The following is a 25,254-nucleotide window of genomic DNA, read 5'->3' on the forward strand; positions in this document are numbered from 1 at the left end:
GTAGCGAGCTGGTACACCATGGCCTACTTCCATTAGGGCCAGACTCATTTAACACTTCATTACTCACATCGCCACCAGCAACGCTGAAGCCTGTGACACAGCACTTTATGTTCACCACTCTCCCTCTCTAGGGAGGGTCGGTCTCCCTGCCTCGATCTGTTCAGTCTCACTGTCTCTCTCTCCTTCTGTCTATGTGTAGTTTTCTCTTTCACTGTTTCTTAGCGAGTATCTCATTGTCTGAGCCAGAAGTTCTGTGTTTAGCCTTACATCTTTTTCACTTTCCATTTGTTTTTCTCACTATTCCGTTATTTTTTTCATGCTCTATCAGATTTTGACCCCACTTTCATTTGTTTGCTTCCTTTTCATTATCTCTCTGTAAGCAATGGCTTCATCCCACTCCTTTTCAGTTACACACAAAAAATTGTACTTGTATTTATTTAATTGGTTGGTTATTTTCTTGTGTACTTCTGAAATAAATCAATCATTCAATCAATCTCAGTCTCCTCCTGCTCTTCTTCCCGCCGTGTCACTCTTTTTGCTGTCCTCGCCTCTTTCTCTCTGTCACTGTCTGCAAAACCCAAAATCTCTGACAACTTGCGTTTGATTTTTATGTTTTTTTTTGCAATATCATGCCCTTGTCAAAGGCCTTTAGATTCAGATCCAGAGCACAAGGGCTCTTGCAGACACTGATGATTAAAAAATCCTTTTGATGACGGACTCTATAAAATGCTCAAAGGGGAGAAAGCGGAGAGTCAGCGGAGGTGATTGGCCCACAATGACAGCTAAAGAAGACACTGTGAGTGCTTAGGAGGGCAGGAAAGCCCACAGTGACTGACTAGGACAGACGAGAGTTACCTCAGGAGGCCTTTTCATGTTCCAAGATGGGACAGCCCAAGATTACAATACTTGACAGAAACTGTCCACTGCACTAAAACGTCAACTCTCATCCACCTCTCTCCTCCCTTACTTTTTGTCCCTTTCTCATCTAGTTCTCATCAAGTCTCTACTCCCCCCCCCCCACCTTTCCTCTCTTCATCATAGTCTACATTTTCTAGTTCTTTCTCTGTTTAAAGATGGCCCTCTTCTTCAAGCCTTGAGTATGTTTCCTATCCCTCTCTATTCCTTTCCCTCCTCTCATCTCACATTGTTTTCCTGGAACATCTGTTCAGTTCTCCCTCTCTTCTTTCCTCAACCTGTTCTTCGATTCTCTCGCTCTCGCTCTCGCCCTCTCTCTCTCTGCTTCCAGCTCCATATCCCCTCTTGTCTCCTCTCTTCCTCCTTCATTGCTGCTGTGCCCCTATTCTCTCCCATCTCTCGCTCCCCTCATCCCTCAACCCTCTGCGCTCCTCACCTTGTTCTTCTCCAGCTTCTGTTTCTGCCTCTCCTCCAGGGCGGCCCTCCTCCTCTCTGCCTTGATGCGCTGCTCCTCCAGTCTCCTGCGACGCTCCTCCAGCTGCTGGTCGCGCAGCTGACGAGCCTTCTCCTCCTTCTCCAGCCACTGGGCCTTCTTAGCCGCTATAGGAGGAGAAGAGAGGATAGGAACAGGGGAGAGGAGAGGAGAGGAGAGGAGAGGAGAGGAGAGGAGAGGAGAGGAGAGGAGAGGAGAGGAGAGGAGAGGAGAGACGAGACGAAAAAGAAAGAAAATCCAGACATGCAGAGTGAGATTGAGGGCAGATTGAGCATGAAAGTCAATGCAGAGATATGAGGAACGATGAAGAGAATACATGAAAGAAAAGTGAAAAGAATGCATGAAGCAAGAAAGACAAATATGAGAAAGCGAGAGAGGTTTGTGTGTGGAGCAGAGAAAGGGACAGTAAAAAAAAGAAAGGGAACAAAGCGTGGTGGAGGCAGAGAAATATGATCAGAACCTTGGAGACACATTTCAATTTTTATCGTCCTTCTCTGCCATGGGTTTAGTGCTCTATAATTCCCTCACATTAATCTTTATGATAGAGGGCCGATTGCCAAGAAGAAAATGGGTGCCTTCAGCTATAGACACCAAGGATTTAATAAAGTTGTGTTCACATCCGGGACTACAATATGACGGTCGGAATATCTTCAATGATCTTGATGTCCATACTGGGGTATGATTTTCTGGTCATCAGTGTAAATCAATGACAGAATTTGATATCTGGCAAAGTTTTTTCAGTGTTTTTTTCATGGAACGTCTTTGACAGTTATCCAAAAGGGTGGTCAAACAAATTGCCTTTCAAACTACTAAGTTACTACTACTACGAAGTTGGTGAACTATTGAATTACTAAGATTAAAGAAATAGTTAGGATGACTTTAAAGTTAAGGTGTTCACTAATGTGACAATGGTTTATGATAAGGCAATCACAGTGTTAGAATATTTAACTTTCCTTGTATAAACTACCCTTTTAACCCATTGTGTCCTGGAAGCACATATACAGTACGCTGCATTCAGGTTTTTGAGATTTGAGCTGTTATTAAAAATGTGGGTAGGATGGAGTTGAATGAACACATTCTAAGGCAAAACGAGGACCCTAGCTTTTAAATGTAACTCATTCCATGTTTGTATGTGCTTTGGAGGCTGAGATATTCAGGATATAATAGGCAGAGGGCACCCTTTCCCAAAAAGGGCTTGGGACAAAATGGGTTAATGCCTATAGGTTACAGGGTGCTGATCCTAGCCTGGGGCCATCCGTCTTGCCGGGTGCAAACCAAGCTTTGCATTCATCTTTGGTTGGACGAAACTTTACAGCTGTGCTGACACATACACACGCACGCATACAGTACTCACAGAAAGAGATGCTTCTGCTAGACCTTTACTACAGAAACATTAGTGCTCTATAACTATAGCCCTTGGATTGTTTACAGGACATTTCTACTCCTAATGATGCTAAAGTCCTCTTCTGTTATAGGATAACATGGTTTTAAGTCTAGACCTTTCTGGGCTAAATATGAAACAGCCTTATAAAGCTTTGTCTGTTCCACCGCATAAAAGGTCCTTTCGTGTCAGTCTCTCTGAAAAAACACAACAAAACGATCTTCGCAAAATGTATTCAAAGACGCATTATAAGGTTAGCTTAGGCTCTCTAGACTGACTGACGCATAAACACCTTAAGAGCATAACCTAGCAATAAGCTTTCTGCTTTGATATGATAAACTGCTAAGCTCTCTCAGGCCTAGTGTGTGTGTGAGACAGAGTGAGAGAGAAAGAGCGAAAGAGAGAGAGAGAGAGAGAGAGAGAGAGAGAGAGAGACTGGGAAGAGACTGCATGAACAGCTCCTTTTCTCTACACTATCCATGCACCCTAAGCTTCCTTGGCTTCTGTCGTGACTTGACTTGAGAGTAAAGCTGGTGAACTATGGGCAATGCAGAGCAGAGGGGGGGAGCTGAAAGCTCATTTCTCTCGCACGCTCCAACGCAACAAAAGCCATGAGCTCAACTACTGCTGCTTATCGAATTACATTAGCATGGCAGCGTACTGTAAATGCAGGCGGCGCTTCGCTCTTCTTACTAGCTGAGATTTATCACCAGGACTGCAACTGTGCTATTCTCTGCAAGATGCAGCCTCTCATACAATACATCCAAGCATACGTGCACATGCACACGCACACGCACACATTGTAAGTACATAAACAACATGCACACAAAAACGCACACACACACACACACACACTATTCATAGGCCTAACAGATGCCTGCCCTAAGTTAATTAAACCTGATTCAAGAAAAATGAATGCTTTAATGTTCTGCACTACCCAAACAACAGTGCTATATGCCTCCACCAGAGACGATCTATATTAGAATAGAGAATCTTTGCCTACACAGAATGTTGAGGTCAGAATGCTGTGCGTGTTCCCTCTGTGCAGAGGCACTCTGAGGTCGAGAGATAAGCAGGCCGGGGCTCAGCACTCTCTTTGTAGGAGCCCAGGTGCCTCTTCTCAGATTTACGCTTATCTAGGTCGAAACCTTCTCCCTTGGAGCCCCGTGAAAGAGAAAAGACAAGCTATGTAAATGTACCGTATGACCTTAAATGGTTCAACTGGTAGTACCTTGTACCGACAGGAGACTTGCTGCCCAGTAGGTAAGCTGGCGCTTTAAAGAAAAGTTTGTATTTTCTTACAGTGAAGAACAAATAACAGATGATTAAATTACATTATATAACAAAGCTTACTACATCCTACATGTGTTTAATACTAGAACACTATAAAATGATATAACGTATGATCTGGTTTCCTGAGATAATTATACAATACTACTTTTAATGCCAGATGTAATATGGCACATCTTTGTCAGGGCAGACAATTGACCTATCTAATGTCCAGACAAGCCATGGGGCCTCAGGCTAATTAAGAGTGTGTCCTGCTTCCCAGGACATTTCCAGCCTGACGTTACATGCACACAGGGACGGCACGTTTCCTTAACATCTCCGTGAGCAGTGCGAGTCCGAGAGGTTCGCGGGCTGCCTTTCACACTGCACAGTCAACGTCCACGTTCTACCCGCGGGCAGCAGCCATTCATTTTCAATGGGAGCCGCGCATTGAACGCGGACGTCCGCGCAGGAAAATGGACTCGAGTTCTATTTTCAAGGAGCAACGCAGACATGTCCGGTCAGGACGGACATGGGCCGCGCTTACACCGCGTTCCTGTGTGCAAGGCATGATTTGTTTTCATGTATTCTAACAGTTTCGGACAGATAACGGACACGTTCTGTGGACGTACTGTGCATGTCCGCGCCGTTGGTGTGAATGCAGCGTGACATTCCAGCCGGCAAGTGGGCTGGAAGTGTCCGAAAAACCACCAACATGAAAGACTATGTTGGGCAAACCAAATGAAATTCCCCAAAAATACATTCATTTGTAAAGCAATTTATGTTTCGGACTACATTTAAAATACAAAATCTATATCTTTTCAAGTGTCTTAGTCGGTGGTACCGTGGCAGGTGTGTTCTGTCAAAGGGGGCATATTAACTATTAAGTGCTGGGGAAAACCCTGTCTCCAGTTTCAAAAACAAAAAACAAAAAAAAGGCGGTTGAGTAGGGAGGCGGTTGAGTCACGTTGCAGCAGCAGTGGCCAACATTGCATTTTTTGCCACAGCAGCATCCCCATTGCAATGCGCTCCACAGGTTAGCATGTCCTGCTCTGACCATCTGTTGTGCACTGCAGATGTAACATCCTCTGGAGACAGTAGAAGCCCTTGGTACGGTAAGATGAGGTAGGGTAGAGTAAGGTAAGGTCAGGTCAGCAGCTTGCAGCATCACATGGCATAAACTATTCATGTCAATTCCCTCACACCTGTCACATACGGACTTTGATGCTTCACTGGGCCCAAAGAGAGAGCCGGTGGCACTGAAGAGGACCGTCCGTGCTGCATTATGAAGGAATGGCTGAAACACTTACGGAGACTGCTTACTGATGTGTCGTTATTTTTGGACACATCAAGTCTTAAAGTCTTGTTTGCCCTTGGCTCTGTATCTTTAATTTATAGTTCAAGCCAGACATGGTCAAGACGAGATCTGTCACACTTTGTATGGATAACCCGTACTGAACTGAACTCTAATGTTTATGAAAGTGTGAAATATCGTGGGAACATAATAAAGCATTGTTTTTTTATTGTGTTTCTTACTGCCCTGTGATTTTAATGAGGCATTTGGTCTGTGTGAGAGACGCAGACTGTTGAAGGAAGCCATGGCATTGAGAAGGCAGACAGACAGACAGACAGACAGTGCTGTTGTTATGCGTTCTCTGGGGCGCCGAGCACAAACACACAGTAGGCACACAGACTATGCAGCAGCGCAGTGTAATTACATTACACCAGAGAGGAAAAACGCAGCCGCTGCTGCCATTAACGCTGTTGAAGCCGCCATGCTACATTTACTGCTGTTTGTGTGTCTGTAAACTCCACTTTCCTCTCCTTCTCCCTCCCTTCCCTCCTCTCCTCCTTCTCCCTCTCTCCCCCCTCCTCCTCTAGTCCTCTCCTCCTCTGCTCTGGGACTTGCTGTGGTTCGTGTGGGCACAGTTTGTCCTGTTTGTCTTTTAATAACACAACCCAGGGGTGCTTGCTTTTCTGCCTGCTAGCCCGCCTAGCTGGCCGGCAAGAGCTGACCTACCTACCTACCTGGGTGCGCTTCTCTAAAAGCTGTCATTTTGTCCCCCTCAGATGGTTATAATAACAAATGCCTCAGGAGGTTTGAACTCTTACACTTTACAGGTACTCTCACACTGTACAGGTACACACGTGGAAATATCTCTCTCTCTCTCTCTCTCAAACACTCAGACACAGACACACAGACACAGACACAGACACACACACAGACACACACACACACACACACACACACACACACACACACACACACACACACACACACACACACACACACACACACACACACACACAACCCCTGTGGCGGCACTTAAGAGTGAAGTCGACTTCTAGCCAAGTCATGCTACAAAGGACATGAGGCAGCGGATGGCGGTTCAATCTGCTTATTAACTTCTTAAATGGAGCACAATGTTGTTTTTACACAAAATGACAGTTCCATGAAAATAGCACTTGAAAGGAAAAATGGATAACCAACTAAACTAGCTACGAAAAACAACACATTAATTATAGCTTTATAAATCATTCAAGATGAATTCATAGCACTTTCCACAGATGGAGAAAATTTAGAGAGGGAAACTTCAAATTACTAAGGAGGCAGAGAAGGAGCAATGGAAATCACACTGCACATCTCATCTCTACAACATTTATATAGAAAAAATCACAATAATTAACACAATACCAATGGCATGGAGGACATGTGAAACCAAAGAGACCAGAATGCTTACAGGTACAAACATTCTGGACCCATTGGCAGAAAAAGCAATAGGACCGACAATTCAGGCAATACATTGATAGCAATGAAAGAGACTGTGATTGGATCAGTACATTACATGATTGCACAATGATTGGAAAAAAACTGATTCATACACCACTACCACCAACATACCGCCACCAGGCCAGATGTGACAAAAATCAAGTTCAGAAGTTAACACCCTGCCACAGTTTTCTTCTAAAACTGATGACTTCACTGAGTAAAGTGGTCTAAATGTCTTGAGGATTCATTGCGATCAGTTGACTCAGAGCCGGTTGGATCATACAGTATTTGTAGCAGGGCATTTTACTTTCTGAACCTAGGATTGACACGTCTGCCACCGACACCACCACCACCAAAAACAGCACGTGCAAGACCAGTGCCGACACACCAGGTGTGTGTCACTGACTTACCTTGGAGCAGGATTTGTTCGTCTGGAAGAGGGGGGTGAGAAGGAGGAGGAGAAGAAGAGACAGAGAGCATGTGTCAATCATGCAAAGCAGGCCAGGCAGCCATGGGGGGGGGGGGGGGGGAGACGAGTCGAGTGACCCAGGCCCGCCCTGACAGACAGACATGAGGGGCTCGCCGCCCAACACAGGAGGCCCAGACCACTGGACGACAGGCCAGCACAGTCAGCATTCAAGCACAGAGACTTCAAAGGAGAGAGGCGACCGGGACGGGGTGCCTGTCTGTGTTTTCTCTACACACAGAGCACCCCGGGCCGGAAATGTCTGTGTTCATGAGGTCAAAGGTCATTTGGCTGGGCCTGGGTGGTCAGTCCGAGCATGACATAACCAGCTTAACAATACCAAGTGTGTGCCGCACACATACAGACTCTTTTTGAATGAGCTGCCTATACAGAATGGTATTTGTCGTTGTCATAAGACACACATACACAGATGGCGTTGCGATGTCTTAACAGACAACACTTTGGTTTAAATTTAGCTTTAGCTTTTAGCTTTAGAGTTAGTTTCAGACACAGTACGTACTGTATATAATACAAGCCTGTAGGCTGTATCGTATCGCGTATCGTTGACACACTAGTAGAGAAAGGATAATTTGCAGTTGATCTTCCGTATTCCCACTCATACACATCTTCATACAAGTGAGCACTGCTTCTAGGCAAACTCAGTCCATAATGTGCATTTAGTGTGTGCACTCAGGTACATGACTCAAAATGACACTTGAATGAGCTCACACTCCCAAGATTACTGTATACTGTACAAACATGTATTCATCAGTCGTGTACTACTCAGACAGCAGACAATACATCTGAGGGCGTCTTCAGGGCCTGTGGCAGCTGTAGTTAGTTAGTTACGCGCATGCAGCGTGACAATAATAGTGGAACAGAAAGCCGAGCTGTGCGTGCGTGTGCGTGTGTGTGTGTGTGTGTGTGTGTGTGTGTGTGTGTGTGTGTGTGTGTGTGTGTGTGCGCGCGCGTACGTGTGCGTGTGCGTGTGTGCATGTACATGTGTTTCTGCGATGTTCGACAGCATGAGCGTCAGCTTCTATGTCAAAGGTCACGGTTTCCCTTCCACTAGCCATTGTTAGCGTCCCCACACCACCACAATGCAGGCGTGGGGCACCTCTGTCCTGTAGTCGCAGCCGCTGTTGGGGGACAATGGGGCACCTAAGTCACGCCCTCTACTTCCTGGTTCATGGGGCAGGGGGAGTCAAAAAATAATTACTGGGCTTGAAAATGAGTGTTTTTGTGACACCAATCCAAACCTTGGACCTCCACCTATGCACCAAACATCCAAAAATCACTCATTTTCAAGCCCAGTAATCATTTTTTGACTCCCCCTGCCCCATGAACCAGGAAGTAGAGGGCGTGGAGTAGTAGAGGAGGCAGGAGGACACAAGCTGCAGGGGCCAGTGAGACTGTGGCAATAACAGACCCCCACCAGGAGGGGGAGCCCTTGGCCCTCTCTATGTGGAAGCACAGTGACACTCACCCATGTACTTGGCTCTCTCCTCTCGGCGCTCCTTGGCCAGTTTCTGTCTGTCCTCTGACTTTATGGCGTCTGAGGGGAAGAGAGAAGAGAGGCAGAGAGATGAGCTGATGGGGCACATGAAAAACAAAAGCTTGAGAAACACACACTGATATTCATTTAATCAATAATAAGACATAAAAGTTAAGGCAGTGGATGGGAGGTGAGTGAGTGAGTGAGTGAGTGAGTGAGTGAGTGAGTGAGTGAGTGAGTGAGTGAGTGAGTGAGTGAGTGAGTGAGTGAGTGAGTGAGTGAGTGAGTGAGTGAGTGAGTGAGTGAGTGAGTGAGTGAGTGAGTGAGTGAGTGAGTGAGAGAAAGGGGGGGGGGGGTCAAAGTGAGATGGATGGTCAGAGAAGAGGGAAGGAAGAGAGAAAGTGGGGGAGTGGGCAAAAAAATGGAGACACAATATCTAAACAGACACAAAATGATAAGGGTAAAAGGAAAACTAGACATGTCATGGGATGAGACGAGACAGGAAGAGAGGACGTCATTGTGTCACTGCAGTCGCTAGCTGCTAGCCTGCTAGCTACTGCAGCAGCAATAACATCTGCCAGAAACCCCACAGAAATCCCCCCCTGTGGCGGGCAGAGGGAGCTGGCAGCTCCCCCAACCTCACCACACACCCTGGTATCGCACAGCAGAGGGCCCGGAGGAAGGGGAGGGGGATCATTGGGAGATCACGCCCCATTTCCCACCAGTAAATACCCATCAACCAGCAGGAGAGAGAGAGGAGAGGTGGGCAGGGTAGGGGGGCCGGGGAGAGGAAAAATCTACACACAATTAGCATGCAAGAAGTACAGCTAAGTCAGCCTCAGCTCTTATAGCCAACACACCAACTGAACGTTTCACAACCCTTCCACAAAATGAGTAAATATGTCTCCCCAATAGTATCTTCCCAAAAATCCACAGTCATTGAAATGTTGTAATGGAAGTTTGTTGATTCGTTGTCGACAAACAACAGATTTTACAAAACAGTTTTCAGCCCCAAGAGAGTGTCGAGAGCGAAGTCATTTGTCTACTAACTACATCATTTATGCATGGGCTTTGCCTTGTTTCAGCGATCAGTTAACTTGATGTTGCTGTTACATAGTGTGCCTTTATTATAAACATTTCAGCTCCACCAACCACCATGTGCAGGGAAGAGCAGGAAGGAGGAGAGGAAGGGAGGATGAGAGGCTGGGGAGGGAGAGAGGCAGGCAGGATAAGAGAGAAGGGAGGTAAGGAGGGACTACGACCGGAATTGATGACCGCTTTCCTGGGAGAAGGAATGTTTCAGCAGTGGTGGTGGCGGGCGGGCGGGCGGGCGGCAACAGCGGATCTTGGTGGCAGGCCAAAATGGAAAACTTTCCATCCGGGAGAGTGTTTGCGTCTCGAACGACTCATGCTATAGATTTCTCTACTGGTCCAGACACTTCAAGAGAGAGGCCGTCGATAGAGGTGCATTAAATGCTTCAGCATAAAAGCAGGCAAACCTTCAGTTCAGTCAATCCACATGTTAGTGGGAAGGTGAATTAGCAGGAACTGGTGTGCAGGCCTAATTGCCTGTTTGACATACTGTAGTTGAACATGTACAAGAGAGAGAGAGAGAGCCATCTGTGTTTGTGTGTGTTTGTATTGTACGCTATATGTCTGTATGTACTAACATGTAGTTGTCTGCTGAAGAACCTGCATTGTGTGTTTGCGTGCATGTACATGTTTAGTATATAAGTATGTGAGTGTGTGTGTGTGTGTGTGTGTGTTTGTGCGTGCGTGCGTGTGTGTGTGCGTGTGTGTGTGTGTGCGTGCGTGCGTGGTTGTGTGTGTGTGTGTGCATGCGTATGTGTGTGTGCATGCATGCGTGTGCATGTGTGAGTGTGTGTGCGTGTGTTTGTGCGTGCGTGTGTGTGTGCATGTGTGTGTGTGTGTGCGTGTGTGTGCGTGTGTGTGTGTGTGTGCATGCGTGTGTGTGTGTGTGTGTGCGTGCGTAAAGTGTGTCTATAGAGGCAGCAGCCCAGTGTTTAGGGATCAGGGGTGAGTTTCTCAAAAGAGAAGTTGTTAGCCTGTTAGCAACTTCGGTAGTTGCCAATGGGAAAATGCATTGAAAACAGCAAAGTAGCTACTGTAGTTAGCAACTTTGGTTTTGAGAAACTCACCCCAGGCCCGTGTTTACACTTGCTCACGAGTCAAACTCTGATGACTCAGCTGTTCTCACACATGGCAGAAAATCTGCACATCCTCCGCCTGCCCAGACAGGGAGCTCACTGGGTGTGTGTGTGTGTGTGTGTGTGTGTGTGTGTGTGTGTGTGTGTGTGTGTGTGTGTGTGTGTGTGTGTAGTGTGTAGTGTGTAGTGTGTGTGTGTGTGTGTGTGTGTGTGTGTGTTTGAGTGTGTGTGTGTGTGTGTGTGTGTGTGTGTGTGTGTGTGTGTGTGTGTGTGTGTGTGTGTGTGTGTCTGTGGTAGGATTTGTTTTCATTACGGCAGATCACACTACGGCAGGGGAGAGTCATCCTAGCAAGACCAGAGACATACTCCACATTGAATTCTGCACTGTCAATTCAACTCATTTCAAGAATTGAGTTTAACACTCTTTTGCTTGGTTTCAATCTCTATGTAGCTACTGCTGGTGTCAATAAAACCTGTTCCACGCTTCATACTGATGTCATGACTATTTTCTATGCTCGTCTGATGAGCACCGTGAACTGGCAAACAATGACAAACAAAAGTAGCAACTCATTTTAAAAAAATGTCAGACAAGTGTTTCCCCAACCACGTGCAAAGATTTTTTTTTTATAAAACCACACCTTTGCAGATCTACACATATATGGCGTATGGCGTATGGCAAGATGGATGTTCGTGGAGTAAGGCAGAGCCTGTTCATCTGGCGAGAGTCATGTAGGGTATATACAGTGTAATTCATGTAGTAAATGTGTATGGTGACAATATACAGCATAGTTCTATTCATAATTCTATTCTTTTCAATTCAATCGTAACCTACTCTAAGCCAGGTAAGGGCTGAAAGTAGGCCACAGCTAGCCTGATTATCATTGACTTTCCAATCTCTTTTGCTACACTAGGAGGCTACGGCCTCGCTAGGCCACAGCATGCAGCGGACTCCAACTAAAAAATCTCACAGCTGACAGGAAATCATCATGGAAAAAATGTGTCTTCATTTTGAAGGGGAAGAGAAAGTGATAAAGAAAATGGAAGCATCTGAGGGTGTGCTTCAACTCCTTCAGTACTTCCACTGCTTTCAAATACCTCTCATTTAAAACAAACTGACAAAACAGCTTGATTCATCTCACGGGGAGTGGATTCTGAAGGATGTGCAAAACAACACGCTGCCTGCATATGCCTACACAACCCTACAGTAGACCTTTGGTAAGACCCTGCCATAAAAGTGCATGTGTTTTTTTTCTGTTCATTAACCCAACAAAATGACCAAAGTCACTTAAGAAGCAAAGTCATTATCTCAGCACATGCCAGCACTTTTATAAGAAGCTTAGCGTCGGCCCACTCAGTGCAGCTGTGCATGTTGACCTAAAAGGCCAATTTATACATAAGCCTGGACGGGCACCCCATCGAAAGAGAGAGGGGGGTAGAGAGCAGGGGTGGAACTTAAGATTTTTTCCCACCAGTCACGGTGGCAGGTAGATTTCAAAATCTATGAAAAATTCACCAGTCACCACTGAAATGTACACGTCATTGACAGGTGGACGGGTGCTTATTTCCATCCCTGTTAGAGAGAGCAGGACACAGAGAGAGAAAAGAGCAGGAGAGAGCAAGAGAGAGCAAGAGCAAGAGCCAGGCTTTACGTCTTAAAAGAATAAGCAGAGCAGTAGCAGAAACAAGAGAAAAGCAGGGTAAGAGCCGAGGCAGGCAGCGGGAGAGAGAGCAGAAACAGCAGAAAGAGAGGAATTGAGAATAGAAGACTACCAGTCATGGGAGGGGGGGTGCAAGCCGGAGAGAATGTGAAAAGTGAGGAACAGAGAGTGAGTGTGACACACATCGGGAGTGTGAAGGACCTGCTTAGCGTGACCCTTGACCTACAGCTGATACGGCACATGAGATATTTATACTGCTGGAAGCCCCGAAAAACACACTCAAGTCTCGTGGAGCAGTGGGCAGCAGGCAGGCAGCGATGACGAGCCAGCTTGTCTTGTGTTCCAGCGCAGTGACTCAGTCAGCACATGAGTCCTGCGAGACAGAAAAAGACTCGGAGCTGACTGACCCAGAAAAACTTCAGGCGAGCACAGCACATAGGAGCCTGCTGAGGAACAAGCACCAAATCAACAACAAACTCTGCTCAAGAGCCTCACACTTACTGTACACAGTGGAGGGATCAGAAACACATACTATCTTTATGCACAAACAGAAGAACTCCTATGTACATTTCTTGGCTAGGTCTACCACCTACCTAATTCAGACTTTCTTAGTCTGATTCTCCCTTCACATTGGTGAAAATGCAGTTTGGAGTTTTAACTCAAAAGTTAAAAGGCTCACTACGGTTCATTAAAATCAGTGGCAGTGGACCCCAAAGTGTAGGACTTCACATTGAAATGAATGACCCATATACAGTAAAAGAACTAGGCTAACACAACGCCAGCGTTGCTAACCCTCACAAATAGAACTTGGCTAATCACAACAGAGATCAACCTTTACTACCCCCCCCCCCAAACACACACACACACACACACACACACACACACACACACACACACACACACACACACACACACACACACACACACACACACACACACACACACACACACACACCGTCAAACAGTTCAGACATGCAGATCTCGACACACCAACAGAAGAACTAGGCTAATTACTGTACTGTACACCCAGTTCAGGCCTCACACACCAACACAACAACTAGGCTAATGACAACAGCGGACAAGTGAATATATTATGCAGCAACAGACTGTTGCTGATTCCAACGACATGGAGGTCAACCCTCACAAACTAACAGAACTAGGCAAAATTGTGTCATGGCATTCAACCTTCACACACACACACACCACAACACCAACGCACAAACGGAACTGGGCTAAGGCAAGATCAACCTCCCACTCACAAGTGGACAAAAACCACTGCACATATAATTTTACACTGTTTTGGAAAAAGCATAAATCAAGCCGCTCAACAGAACAGCACAGCACAGCGCTTGTGGTCGAAGGCAAGAGGGACTCTGGGTGCACAGTGCCACTGCCAGCATGGAGATAAACTACCACTAGAGCAATTAAGTTCACAGACATATTAATCTGCAAACCAACTATGCCAGTGCCTCAGTTAATTAGGAGTGGCAGACAGCTAGGCTATACTGCAAGTTGTAACATTGTCTACTTTGATAGGTAGGCTAGTTAATATACGTCGTGAGAATAGATACAAAATAAATGGCAAAACAGACCCATGATTGGAACTAAGAAAAAAAGGAAAAAATTAGGAAGAAGGGAGCAATTACATTAAAGAGGGGAGATCAATAAAGCAAAGAAGAATGCGATCAATCTTTTACATCACGCAAAACAGCTCCATATGATCTAACAGGAAGTCAAAGACATTAACTGCCAAGACAGTCTCCCTGTACAGTACAGTCTCCATAGCAACAAGCACTACTGTAGTCCAGCCCCCACAGGGAGACAGCAGGGGAAGAGGAGGAGGAGTAGGCAGGGAGAGAATAAGGAGGATGAGGAGGAAGAGGAGGACGCAGAGGGAAGAGGATGAGGAGCAGGAGCAGGAGGCCGGTGGAGGAAGGGGAGGGGAGGGGAGGAAGAGGAGGAGAACAGAGGAAAGACGAGGAAGAGGAGGACGAGGAGGTGAGGAGGAGAACAGAGAGAAGATGAAGTTGGGCAGGAGGAGGAGGAGGAGGAGAAGCAGGAAGCAGAAAAGAAAGAGGAGATGGAGGAGCAGCAGGCTGAAAAGTAGGAGGCAGAGGACGAGATCAGAGGGAAGAGGAGGAGGAGGAGGAAGGAAGAGGAAGAAACAGAAGGACAAGGAGAAAGACGAGGAAGAAAAGGGGGAGGAGGAAGGGGAGGAGGAAAAGGAGGAGCAGCTGGAAGAAAAAGAAAAGGAACATAGGGAAGAAGTGGAAGACGGCGAAAGAAGAAAAGGAGGAAGACGAGGAGAAGAGCGGCACTGCTCCACGCAAGGGATTGTGGGATTTCCTCCTAACCTTCTAGAAGTCCTGAGTAGACTGCATCAACAGCAGCTGCCCACAAGACACGTGGGTGGTGCCAAGTGCTGCCAGATGTCACTTCTTAGGCACAGCCCAAGCCCAGCCCAGCCCAGCCCAGAAGCAGCCAAAACAGCCAGCCAATACCCCAGATAGCAATCTCCCACTTCTCCCTGTTATTCTTCAAGAATGTCAAGCATGCTGATAGCAATGCCTGATATGGCTGCAGAGTGTGAATGCCCATAGACTGATGTCTGATGTCTAAAGCTCTACAGAGAGCACTTGTTATAATTGTGCACTTGTGCTGTGATGAAATAAACATTGCAATTGCTTTATATGCCATCAAAATGACACATTTTACTTCATCTAGGCAGTAATCAAGAGTACAAACAAACACCCACCAAGGCATCCTACATCTCCCAACACCCAATCGTATTTTTTTTCCTGAATCCATAAAGCTAATACAGAAGATCACCAAAAAAAATCATAATTATCTCCTCAGTGGTTCATTTCACAGAGAATGCAATACAAATGCATTTATAACTTTAATGCAAATGCATTGACAACTGTGAATGTGAAGGCTCCCAGCAATGAGGCTCATATCATGGTTGCAAATTGCAGACTGTAAAGACAGAGTAACCTCCAAAACTCAGGGGTGTAGTGTGGGATAGTTGCAGTACACATTTGGTGATCACAGTCCCACAACGCTAGCATATAAGCCTATTTGTGAAGCAAATGGAAGGCTGGATCATGGAGTACAAGGCAATCGCTTATGAAGCCTGTCCTGTATGACTACAATTCACATCAAAGCAGAATACGTACTGTACAAAAAAAGAAGAAAACTGTGATTTTCAAACAGGTGGATTCATATCACAAGAGAAGTAATTGTGTACACCCTCAAGGTGTACAAAAACGGCTACTTGCACATCGGACTATGACCCACCACACAGCTCGGAAGTCCCAGCAATGATGTTGGACGGCTGAGCAAGAGGTACAGTATAATGGGGATTTGAAAGGCCTAAAATGCCTAAATCCCGTAAAAGCCTTGTGCTCCCCTGCAAGGACGCGTGCCTGCCTGCCAACCGACCAGCAAGTCAGCATACAGAACAGTAGGCAGCACAAGCACACAAGCCAGTTACTGTGATCCTCCCTAACCATGGCACCAGGGCTCAACATGGGCACCTGCCAACAAGCCAAATACTGACAAAAACCTGCCTGTGGCTGGTAATATGTAATTTCAGTGTCACTAGCCACTTTGTAGTGCTAGTGCTAGTTCACCCTTTGGCATCTCCTGGAGTACCACAGTATGCCCCTTGTACATCCATTGCTTGCATGGAGATTCAAACCGCACACTCAGTTTGTATTTGTCTGGTTTACTTTTAAGAAGCTATAATTATCTTCTTGATTAATATACTATGATGGTGATATGGATAAATGTGTGGCAGAGGTGTGGCTAGTAGAAAGGCTGAATGGCTAGTGACACTGGAAAACTTCTAGCCAAACCAAGCCCTGCCTGGCACCCAACAAACAAAGCTCAGAGACCCAACAAGCCCTTGGCAGCAGCCACCAGATGAAATGTGATGCGCCCTCAGGTTTCCACACCGCCTCCCTCCATCCCCTCCTCCCCATAATCAGCCTGGGCAAACATGAGGGCAAGGCCTGGCTGGAGGAGTAATGCCCACCTTAGTTACACCCGCACCCGCCTCTGCCGTACCTCACATGGATCATGTGCCCTCCGATTTCAAAGGGATGCATTATCAGGATAATCAGATTCCAGGTGCATTTGGTGGTGGTGGTGGTGGGGGGGTGAAATGGAGAGAGAGAGAGAGAGAGAGAGAGAGAGAGAGAGAGAGAGAGAGAGAGAGAGAGAGAGAGAGAGAGAGAGAGAGAGAGAGAGAGAGAGAGAAAACACCTGCGGATGCCTTTGTTGTGAAGAGCACAAAGCTAATTCAAAGAGCATTAGCCACACCGTGCAAGGCTAAAAGCCTCTGATCAGTGCGAATTGCTTGGTAGTAAGTAATGTCTTTTGCTCGATGAGAGGCAGCTGCAGCATTGGGTTATTGCCACCCAAATGTGTGCAAAGTTTGGGCGGTGTGCTGTGAAACACAACAGACTCCTTTTTTTGCACAAATGGAGCACACAGGCAACATGTTGGTTTTATGACCTCCTTTTGTTTAGCCATGCTCCAAGAGCCTGATTCTAACAACATTTGTCATGTCCTTTGTGGTCTGCTGCGTTCACTGCTCACAGAAGCATACTACTTTACAAAGCCTGAATACAACAGGGCAGTTATGGCTTTATCCACAATATAAGAGAACAAGACCTGCAGGGCACAAATACATGAGTTTAAAACCACAAAAATAAAAATATAGTATCTAAAAAAACAGGGAGCACTCAGACACTGCCATCCACCACTAAGGCATGCTGCATATTTCCCAATACTGATGAATCTTGAAGAAAATCCTGGATCCACACAGTGGTCCACATCACTTCATAAATTCACAGTAATAAATGTGCTAGTTGGTCCATTTCTACCCTTCCGAGAAAATGTAACATATTTATAACCATCTTGTGGAAAAAAGCAATCCAACAAACTTTAAAAAAAAACTAAAATAAAAAACATTCCTTAGCAACTTCCTTCCTTTCGGTTGATCATATTTTCCCAGCACTCATGATTGACGACTGAGTGAAGGTTTGACCCCCATTATTCGACAGGCACTAGAGAAAAACGGTTTACCTTTATTGGGTCTGGGGCTGCAGCTTGCTCTGCGTGTGGGCGTGGCTGGGGACACTGGCGATTTGGAGGTGCCGCCGTCAGCTTTAGTGGGAGTGCGGGTTCTTCGTTCGGCGTCCATCTTTGTGGGGGTGTGTGCTTTGGGTGGCGTCTCCTCTGTCTTCTGGGGGCTGATGACGTTGTTGCTCTCCTCCTCCTTCTTCATGTTGCATGGGCTCACCTCGGGAGCCATTATGGCAGCTGAAAGGAAGGGAAAAAAAGAGACAAAAAACCATAAACAAAGGTGTGAAATGGAGCCAACAAGTAATGTGTGAAAGATGATATATCTCTGGAATGTGGTTTGGCAGGACTAGAAATGCATCAAGGCTTCATCGACGAACCCGTTGACCTCTGATCTTGGCCACATTGGACCCAAGCAGAGGGTAATGTAATTCACCTATTCTTAGTGTGTGTCTTTGCATGTTTGAGTGTGGGCGTGTTGTGAATGCATGTTTTATCGTGAGTGAGCAGATTTCGTCCTGATGCAGTGCATCAAGAGGAGACTAAATGGCTGCTGTCACCATCAAAGCTGCTCTCCATTTACTTATATTCCCAACAGCTGCAAGGAACTCTACTGACTATCACCTACCACATGCACCGAGTGCACCTGGTTCTTCTGTTGTACAGGCAAGTCTCATTAGCGCAATACATAAGTTTTCCGTTTACAAACATTCGGGCTGTGAAGAGGGGCAAGATGCAAAGCAGCCAACCACGTGAGCACATTTTTTTTGAGTGACGGCAGTTTTTCAACAATCAAAGATTGTACAGTGCGCAGTCAGGGACGTGCAGCCAGGGATTGTTTACAAACGGAAACCCCATGTATTGATGCTGAAACCATAGCTACTGTGGATGCACCATACAGACGAGACATAAACAGATACACGCACTCACTCACACTCAAAAACAGCCTTGCTCATCTCTACCCGCATCACCCCTTTGGAAAATGACTCCACTCCAGCCTGTTCGATTTTTGTGAGCAGCCAGAAAATGACTTGGCAGCGGTATGGAACAGGGTTGGTGCTGCTGGGCAACAGTTTCACATGCAGGACTGAGAGAGATTGAGATAAGGAAGGAGGGAGGAGAAAGAAAGTGTGCATGTGAAAGACAGAGAGAGAGAGAGGGGGGGGGGAGAGAGAGAGAGAGAGAGAGAGAGAGAGAGAGAGAGAGAGAGAGAGAGAGAGAGAGAGAGAGAGAGAGAGAGAGAGAGAGAGAATGAAAACAACAGAGAGATTGGCGGAGGGAGGGAGGGATTGATTGATTAGGCCAAATGGAAAAAGAGAGGAGCTTGGCAAGAGTTGCACTGCTCGCTGTCTACTTAAGAGAGCTGGTGCTGTCTGCTGCCTATTACTGCCTATTGTCAGGCCAAGCCCTCGACTGCAGCGTACTGTAGACCAGTCTTCAGTACCACTTTTGGTAATGCTACTCTGGCTCAACTGAGACGAAAATACTCCCCCATGATTTCGAAGTAATAACACTCTGATCTTCAAGTAATTATCCAAGAAATCTGCAAGAGACTGTCTAAACTCCCTTTTCGTTCCAGTCATGACTGTACAGTTGCTCTATGATCTCAATAGCAAGTGATTCTGAGCTTCATAAGGATTACACTTTATATGTGTCGGAATAAACTACATTTGTTAATACTGCATCATCCTGGTTGTCATTCATAACAGCCATGTTCTACAGATGAAACAGAACCTGCAAATTTGAAAGCAAGCACAAATTAAAAAAGCCGTACTACTTGCTATATACGAAAACAAAACAAGTCATGGAAATAATCCTAACAACAAATTCATCATTTCCCAGGCCGACAACTTCACAAGAGACGCCACGGTTAACTTTATAGCCCCGCGTCACCCTACACAAACAGGGACAGTAAGGGAGGACGGTGCAATTTGCCCGCCGGTCTCATATGATAAGGGCTCCCATCTGGGCCAGAGTCCTTGGGCAAACACGGCCCTACAGTTAGTCCTCGTGACGCAGCACAGACCAAAGATCACCTGAGCGGGAGCAACAAAGACAACACAGACGACAACAAGAGGAACAACAAGGCCAAGATGCAACGCTGTGTAGTGTGAAACTGTAGCTAGTCTGATTTTTTTTTTGCTGTAGCAATAAACAACAGGTGCTGAGCATGGTCTGAAATAAAGCCTTTTGGGGTCAGATGTGACAATGATGAGAGGTGATCATGGCCTGCTTGTCTGGTGGTGACAATTGTTTTTCCCTGTTTTATAAGCAGTTTTGTTCAGTCAGTGTGCACATAGACCTTGTACAATGCTTGTCTGTGCACCATTCTTGAACGGCAAACTCTTGTGTATGGATGGTAAACAAACGTCCAAAGTAACATTTCCAATTGTATTCCCCAGCGTTACAATCCCCAGAGCCTGACAAACAGCTCTACAGACACTCAGCAGGGCAGTCTCATGATCATGAGAAACATCTCCAATTCAGGGAGAGAGAGGTAGAGAGAGAGAGAGCGAGAAAGAGAGAGAGAAAGAGTGAGTGAGAGAAAGAGAGATAGAGAGAGAGTGAGTGAGTGAGTGAGTGAGTGAGTGAGTGAGTGAGTGAGTGAGTGAGTGAGTGAGTGAGTGAGTGAGAGAGATAGTGAGTGAGTGAGTGAGTGAGTGAGTGAGTGAGTGAGTGAGTGAGTGAGTGAGTGAGTGAGTGAGTGAGTGAGTGAGTGAGTGAGTGAGTGAGTGAGTGAGTGAGTGAGTGAGTGAGTGAGTGAGAGAGAGAGAGAGAGAGAGAGAGAGAGAGAGAGAGAGAGAGAGAGAGAGAGAGAGAGAGAGAGTGAGTGAGTGAGTGAGTGAGTGAGTGAGTGAGTGAGAGAGAGAGAGAGAGAGAGAGAGAGAGAGAGAGAGAGAGAGAGAGCTGCACTGGTCGGACAGCCTGCCTTCTTGCCTGTCTGCCTCGTCCTCCCACACTCTCAACTCCACTCCCACTGTGGCCCAAATAGCTTCACCATTCCTCAGGGGCCACCGCACCATCGGCTGACACACATCCTGTTCCAGAGAGGGGGGCGATGAGACAGCTGCACGCTCTACACTCTACACCTTTAGGTGTCCCACTCAGCTGCCTGACAAGAGTCCTGCAAATCACACAGCCAAATAGGCAAAATGGCCACCCTGCCAAACTCAAAGGCTACTTCAGACATTTGGGTCTGAGTGAGACTGTCCTGACTATTTGGAGTTAACACTAGTTAAAAGCATAATCAATTAAGCTCCATGGAATCATCCTCAAAACAGAGCAAAAGCCATTTCTCTTTTTTCACCACATTTACCAATTATCGACTTAACCACACCAGTCCGGTATGCTGTCCAAGAATTCCCCTAATGTACTGTAATTTCATCTCTGTGCGAGAAACCCAAACAAAAGCAAAGGTTTATGGAAAAAAAAACAAAGACCAACTCTAGCAGAGTGTGAAGGAGCGAAGAAGCGAAGGAGGGAAAGAGGGGTGGGATACAGCAACAGTGTTTGCACCACATGACTTGAGACTTGGCAGTCATGCCTCGCCCGTGAGAAGTGGACCCACCCATACTGGCTTGTAGTGCTGATACAGGCCTAAACCAGAGACAATATTTGGTTTCGTCACGTCTGCCCCCCTCATCCTCCCTATGCTGCGATCTTTACCTTACCACAAGGCAAACTTGTTTTACGTAGCAAGTGTCCCCCTGAGAGTGGACTGGAGAGGGCTTTCTTAAAATATTAATAATCATATTTTCCACAGCGCGAACCAGTTTTATGTAAGTCCCACAGGAACCGTGTGGACTGGAAGGGGTTGTAAATTGATACTCAGCTGATGGCACTGCTTACAAGTGCAGGAAATGACTCCTCTTGGATTTTAACACACATTCATAACAAACATAAATGTTAATATTAAGATACTGAATTAAGTATGAATAATTAAAAATGGAAAATCGAATTCTGTTACCGCGATCACCGAGATTGTCACACTATTTTATTAAAACAAAGGCCCTTACTGTATATTGACTGAAAGGCCCCCTCCATCACACAATGTATGAAAACTGCTATGGTCGACATTCTGAAAGAGGGTCATAAAAAACATAAAAATCTTGAACCCCCGTCACATAATTCAATAGAAGTGCCCTTCACAGCCTCTATTCTTTATTCTGCAGTCCTGCAATATTTCATAGCCGCTTCTAGATAAAGCTCTTAATGTCTCTCAGCAAACACTCAGCAGTCTTGCGTATCGTGGACAAGCTGGTGATAGAGAGTGGATGGTGAACGTACACCTCTGCCCAAATGAGCTTTAACCAAATGACCTTGTACCTTAGACCGTAGTGAACGCTGTTCTGTCTGCAGAGAAAGAATGAGAGTGCACTGTACAGTCCAGTGCAAGTCGTCTGACCCACGTCACATCATGTCACCACTTCACAATATTATTAGCTTAATCCTTGCATTATTAGCAAATAAAGGAAATACACATCAACATGATTCTTGACCATGTACATGAATAGGTCAAACAAATAAAATAGGTCAAATCAAACTTGCCTTACTATGTAATGAAGAATGAAGAACTCACCGATTTCCTTTTAAATGCCCTGTAGTACTGTGGCCTGTGCTAAAAGATCCCTCAGGTTGCACGCAGCATTCATTCAACGGCAACCTTTAATTCCATTTGGATCTCAGACCTCCATGAGAACTGTGGCGGTCAGGGTCTTCCTTTCTTCCCCTCCAGACTATTATTAGTGCTTCCCCAGGCAACGGGAAGGCTGCCAAACATTCACTACCGAGCAGCCAGCGAAAGAAACCCATCATGACACTGTCCGCCATTTAAGTGGCCAGGACAGCACAGGACTGGGCCAGCAGAGCTCACAAGTGAACTGGTGTTAAATGCTGTTCAAATGTTACCACTCTTGAGACGTTTCAGTGTCTCCCAATATAATCTTAAGTGGCTGAGACAACTGCTGTCTTGCCATGTAATCAATTGAATTAATGAGGAGAGCGCCTGCGGCTAGGAGCGCTAGAGTGGAGTGTAGCAGTCAAGGGAACGCAAGCTGGAACTAGCATGATATATGAAGAGTTCAGATGCAAAACCCCCTAAGTGCCTTTTCAGAAAATAATCTTAAATCATTTTTGTTTAATACAAAGCTATCAAATTTGCATATTTCTTTATTTTATTTATGTCATATAAATATTTATATGTATTATTAAGTGCATGAATGTAAACCAAACCAACAACGGGGTTCTCTAAAAATACAGAAGTGCAGGTCTTCAGAAATGGAGTTAAGGGGTTTTGCTCTGAACTCTTCATATGCAGTAAAGAGAGGTGCACACAGATCATACAAGGAAATGGAGAAACGACCAAAATTGATAACACTGGAAAATGTTATGAGGGCCAAACCGCTAGACTAAAACTGAGACTCCTCCAAGTCAAAAGTCAATTGCGTGGGTCCTGTAATTCAACTAATCGTCTGAGCAGTGTTAACATGGTGCAGGCAGAAGAGGAGACTTCTCAGAATCACATCATCATTGTTTCCATGTTGTGTTTCTGTGACGACCCAGCTGAGGGGGTCTACCTTTAGCACGGGCCCGCCTGACACCCGTCCAGGGGATCACGCCGGATCCGGGTTGAGATCATAGCCAGATCAGGGCGGGACCCCAGACTGAAAGGCAGGTTAAAGGAGGACGTTAAACCTGACTCAGATCCATCCTGCCTCGTCCTGTCCCATAGGATGCAGCAATGAGGGAGGATCTGGTTACCATGTCACCACTGCTAAGGGGGAGAGTGTGTAATGGCTGCCCAAAAGCCTCTCCTCAGACAGGGGGTAGCAGAGGGGTCAGACTGAGGGAGTGAGTGAGGGGGGTCGAAGAGCGCACACAGGGCATTTGGGAATCCATGGAATGCAAATGTATAGACTGCAGTGAAAGTTTGTTGTGTACAAACTCCAAGCATCCCCTTGCAAGGGGATGCTTGTTTATCACATGCATAGACATACAGTCAAGTTGAACAGTCTGAAACTAGGCCATTGTCTGTTTACCTTACTAGTCGTCAATATGTGTAGCGACCTCTTGCCTTCACTGTTTCCATGCATGCGTTTAGGCTCTGCCATGTTTGGCAACAAGCAGCAGGAGATTCCTTCTTCGTCCTCAGTCTGCTTGTGTGGCTACCTCCATCTCAGTCAATTTCTCAATTCAATTAAACTTTGCCTTATACAGTAGACCCCTTTTTGATTGTTTGTACACAGGTGTGACGTAATTTGGCTGGTTGTGCATTGTTGGAGCAGAATCGACCATGTACCGCACATTTGTGAAGAAACAAGCCAGGTGTTTTGTTCCGAAATAAGAAAATGGTCCAGTCGGTACTTTTAATTTCTTAGCCACAAACATCTCCTATGCTTCTGGAACAGCCTCTTCCCTCTCGGAATAGCATAACAAGTGTACTTTTAGGATCTCTATTTTTTACAACCGTACACGCTTCAGGACGTCAGGTCTTCTCTCTTTAGGATCTGCACTGGCTGTGTGTGTGTGTGTGTGTGTGTGTGTGTGTGTGTGTGTGTGTGTGTGTGTGTGTGTGTGTGTGTGTGTGTGTGTGTGTGTGTGTGTGTGTGTGTGTGTGTGTGTGTGTGTGTGTGTGTGTGTGTGTGTTTGAGACAACAATGTGTGCGCAGTCAGTGATGACGTAACTTCTATTGGTCAATTGATATGGACCACCATATATTGCATTGCAAATATGTTACAAGGAATGACCAAAAACGTGTACGTAAGAAAAAACTAGCAAAAAATTCCCTTTGTCATTGACTGCGAGTTTGTCTGTGTCTCCCTCCCTCTCTGTCTCTGCTCATCTCTCTCTCGTCACACAAACACATTTGGATGCAGCGACAAGGGCCCCCGGGCAGAACATAATGCAAAGCTTCTTTCCAGATTAAGCCTAGTCTACACGGAGATAACTCTTGTTTGGCAGATTAAAGTTTGGACCAAAACTCTTGTCCTCCTCAGTTGGAGCTTTTGTCGCATCTCTTGTGCTTTAACTCTTTAGTGGGGGGGGTTTTTGTGTAGATTTCCACATGACGGCACTCTATTTGTGGATGAGAAATCACCCCCTGACCCTCAACCTGAGAACACTGATGCAGGAGAAGCTGACGTCAAACGGCCACAGAAATAGGCGTCTGGTTGCAATAAATCTCACATTCACACTGCTCATTATCTCTCCTTCTGCTTTGCTCCGTCCCTCATTTTTTCTCTCTCTCCCTCTGTCTTTCTCTCCATCTCTCCCTCCCTCTCATAGCCACTGACGGCCCATTGTGTGGGCTAAGACAATCCCAAGGCATTTTGCATGGAGAATGGACTCCTGAAATCTGAGCAAGACGCTGTGGCTCTCCCTCAGAAACTCAACAAAAAAACCCTGTTTCACACACACTCAGGGGCAAAGAAGAGGAGAGGAGTGGAGAGGAGAGGAGAGGAGAGGAGAGGAGTGGAGAGGAGCGGAGAGGAGAGGAGAGGAGAGGAGAGGAGAGATAAGGAGAGGAGAGGAGAGTAGAGGAGAGGTGAGGA

The 25,254-nt window shown here is 46.1% G+C and overlaps 1 protein-coding gene across 11 annotated transcripts in view; it reads right to left on the reverse strand.

Moving 5' to 3' along the window:
• map7d1a (MAP7 domain containing 1a) overlaps positions 1-25,254 on the reverse strand; it is a 93,376-nt gene that overhangs the window by 45,191 nt on the left and 22,931 nt on the right. For 8 of the 11 annotated variants that reach the window (XM_063199121.1, XM_063199120.1, XM_063199117.1 and 5 more), the window contains exons 2-5: positions 17,707-17,943; positions 8,781-8,849; positions 7,239-7,259; positions 1,352-1,515 (exon numbers count right to left, since the gene is read on the reverse strand). In XM_063199121.1, coding sequence (XP_063055191.1) covers positions 1,352-1,515; positions 7,239-7,259; positions 8,781-8,849; positions 17,707-17,943 — 491 coding nt within the window. Of the gene's footprint in view, positions 1-1,351; positions 1,516-7,238; positions 7,260-8,780; positions 8,850-17,706; positions 17,944-22,282; positions 22,442-25,254 lie in introns of those variants that run through there. The other 3 variants (XM_063199122.1, XM_063199114.1, XM_063199118.1) reach the window with 2 other exon arrangements.

This window comes from Engraulis encrasicolus, chromosome 5 (assembly GCF_034702125.1).
Source record: "Engraulis encrasicolus isolate BLACKSEA-1 chromosome 5, IST_EnEncr_1.0, whole genome shotgun sequence".
NCBI lineage: Eukaryota > Metazoa > Chordata > Actinopteri > Clupeiformes > Engraulidae > Engraulis > Engraulis encrasicolus.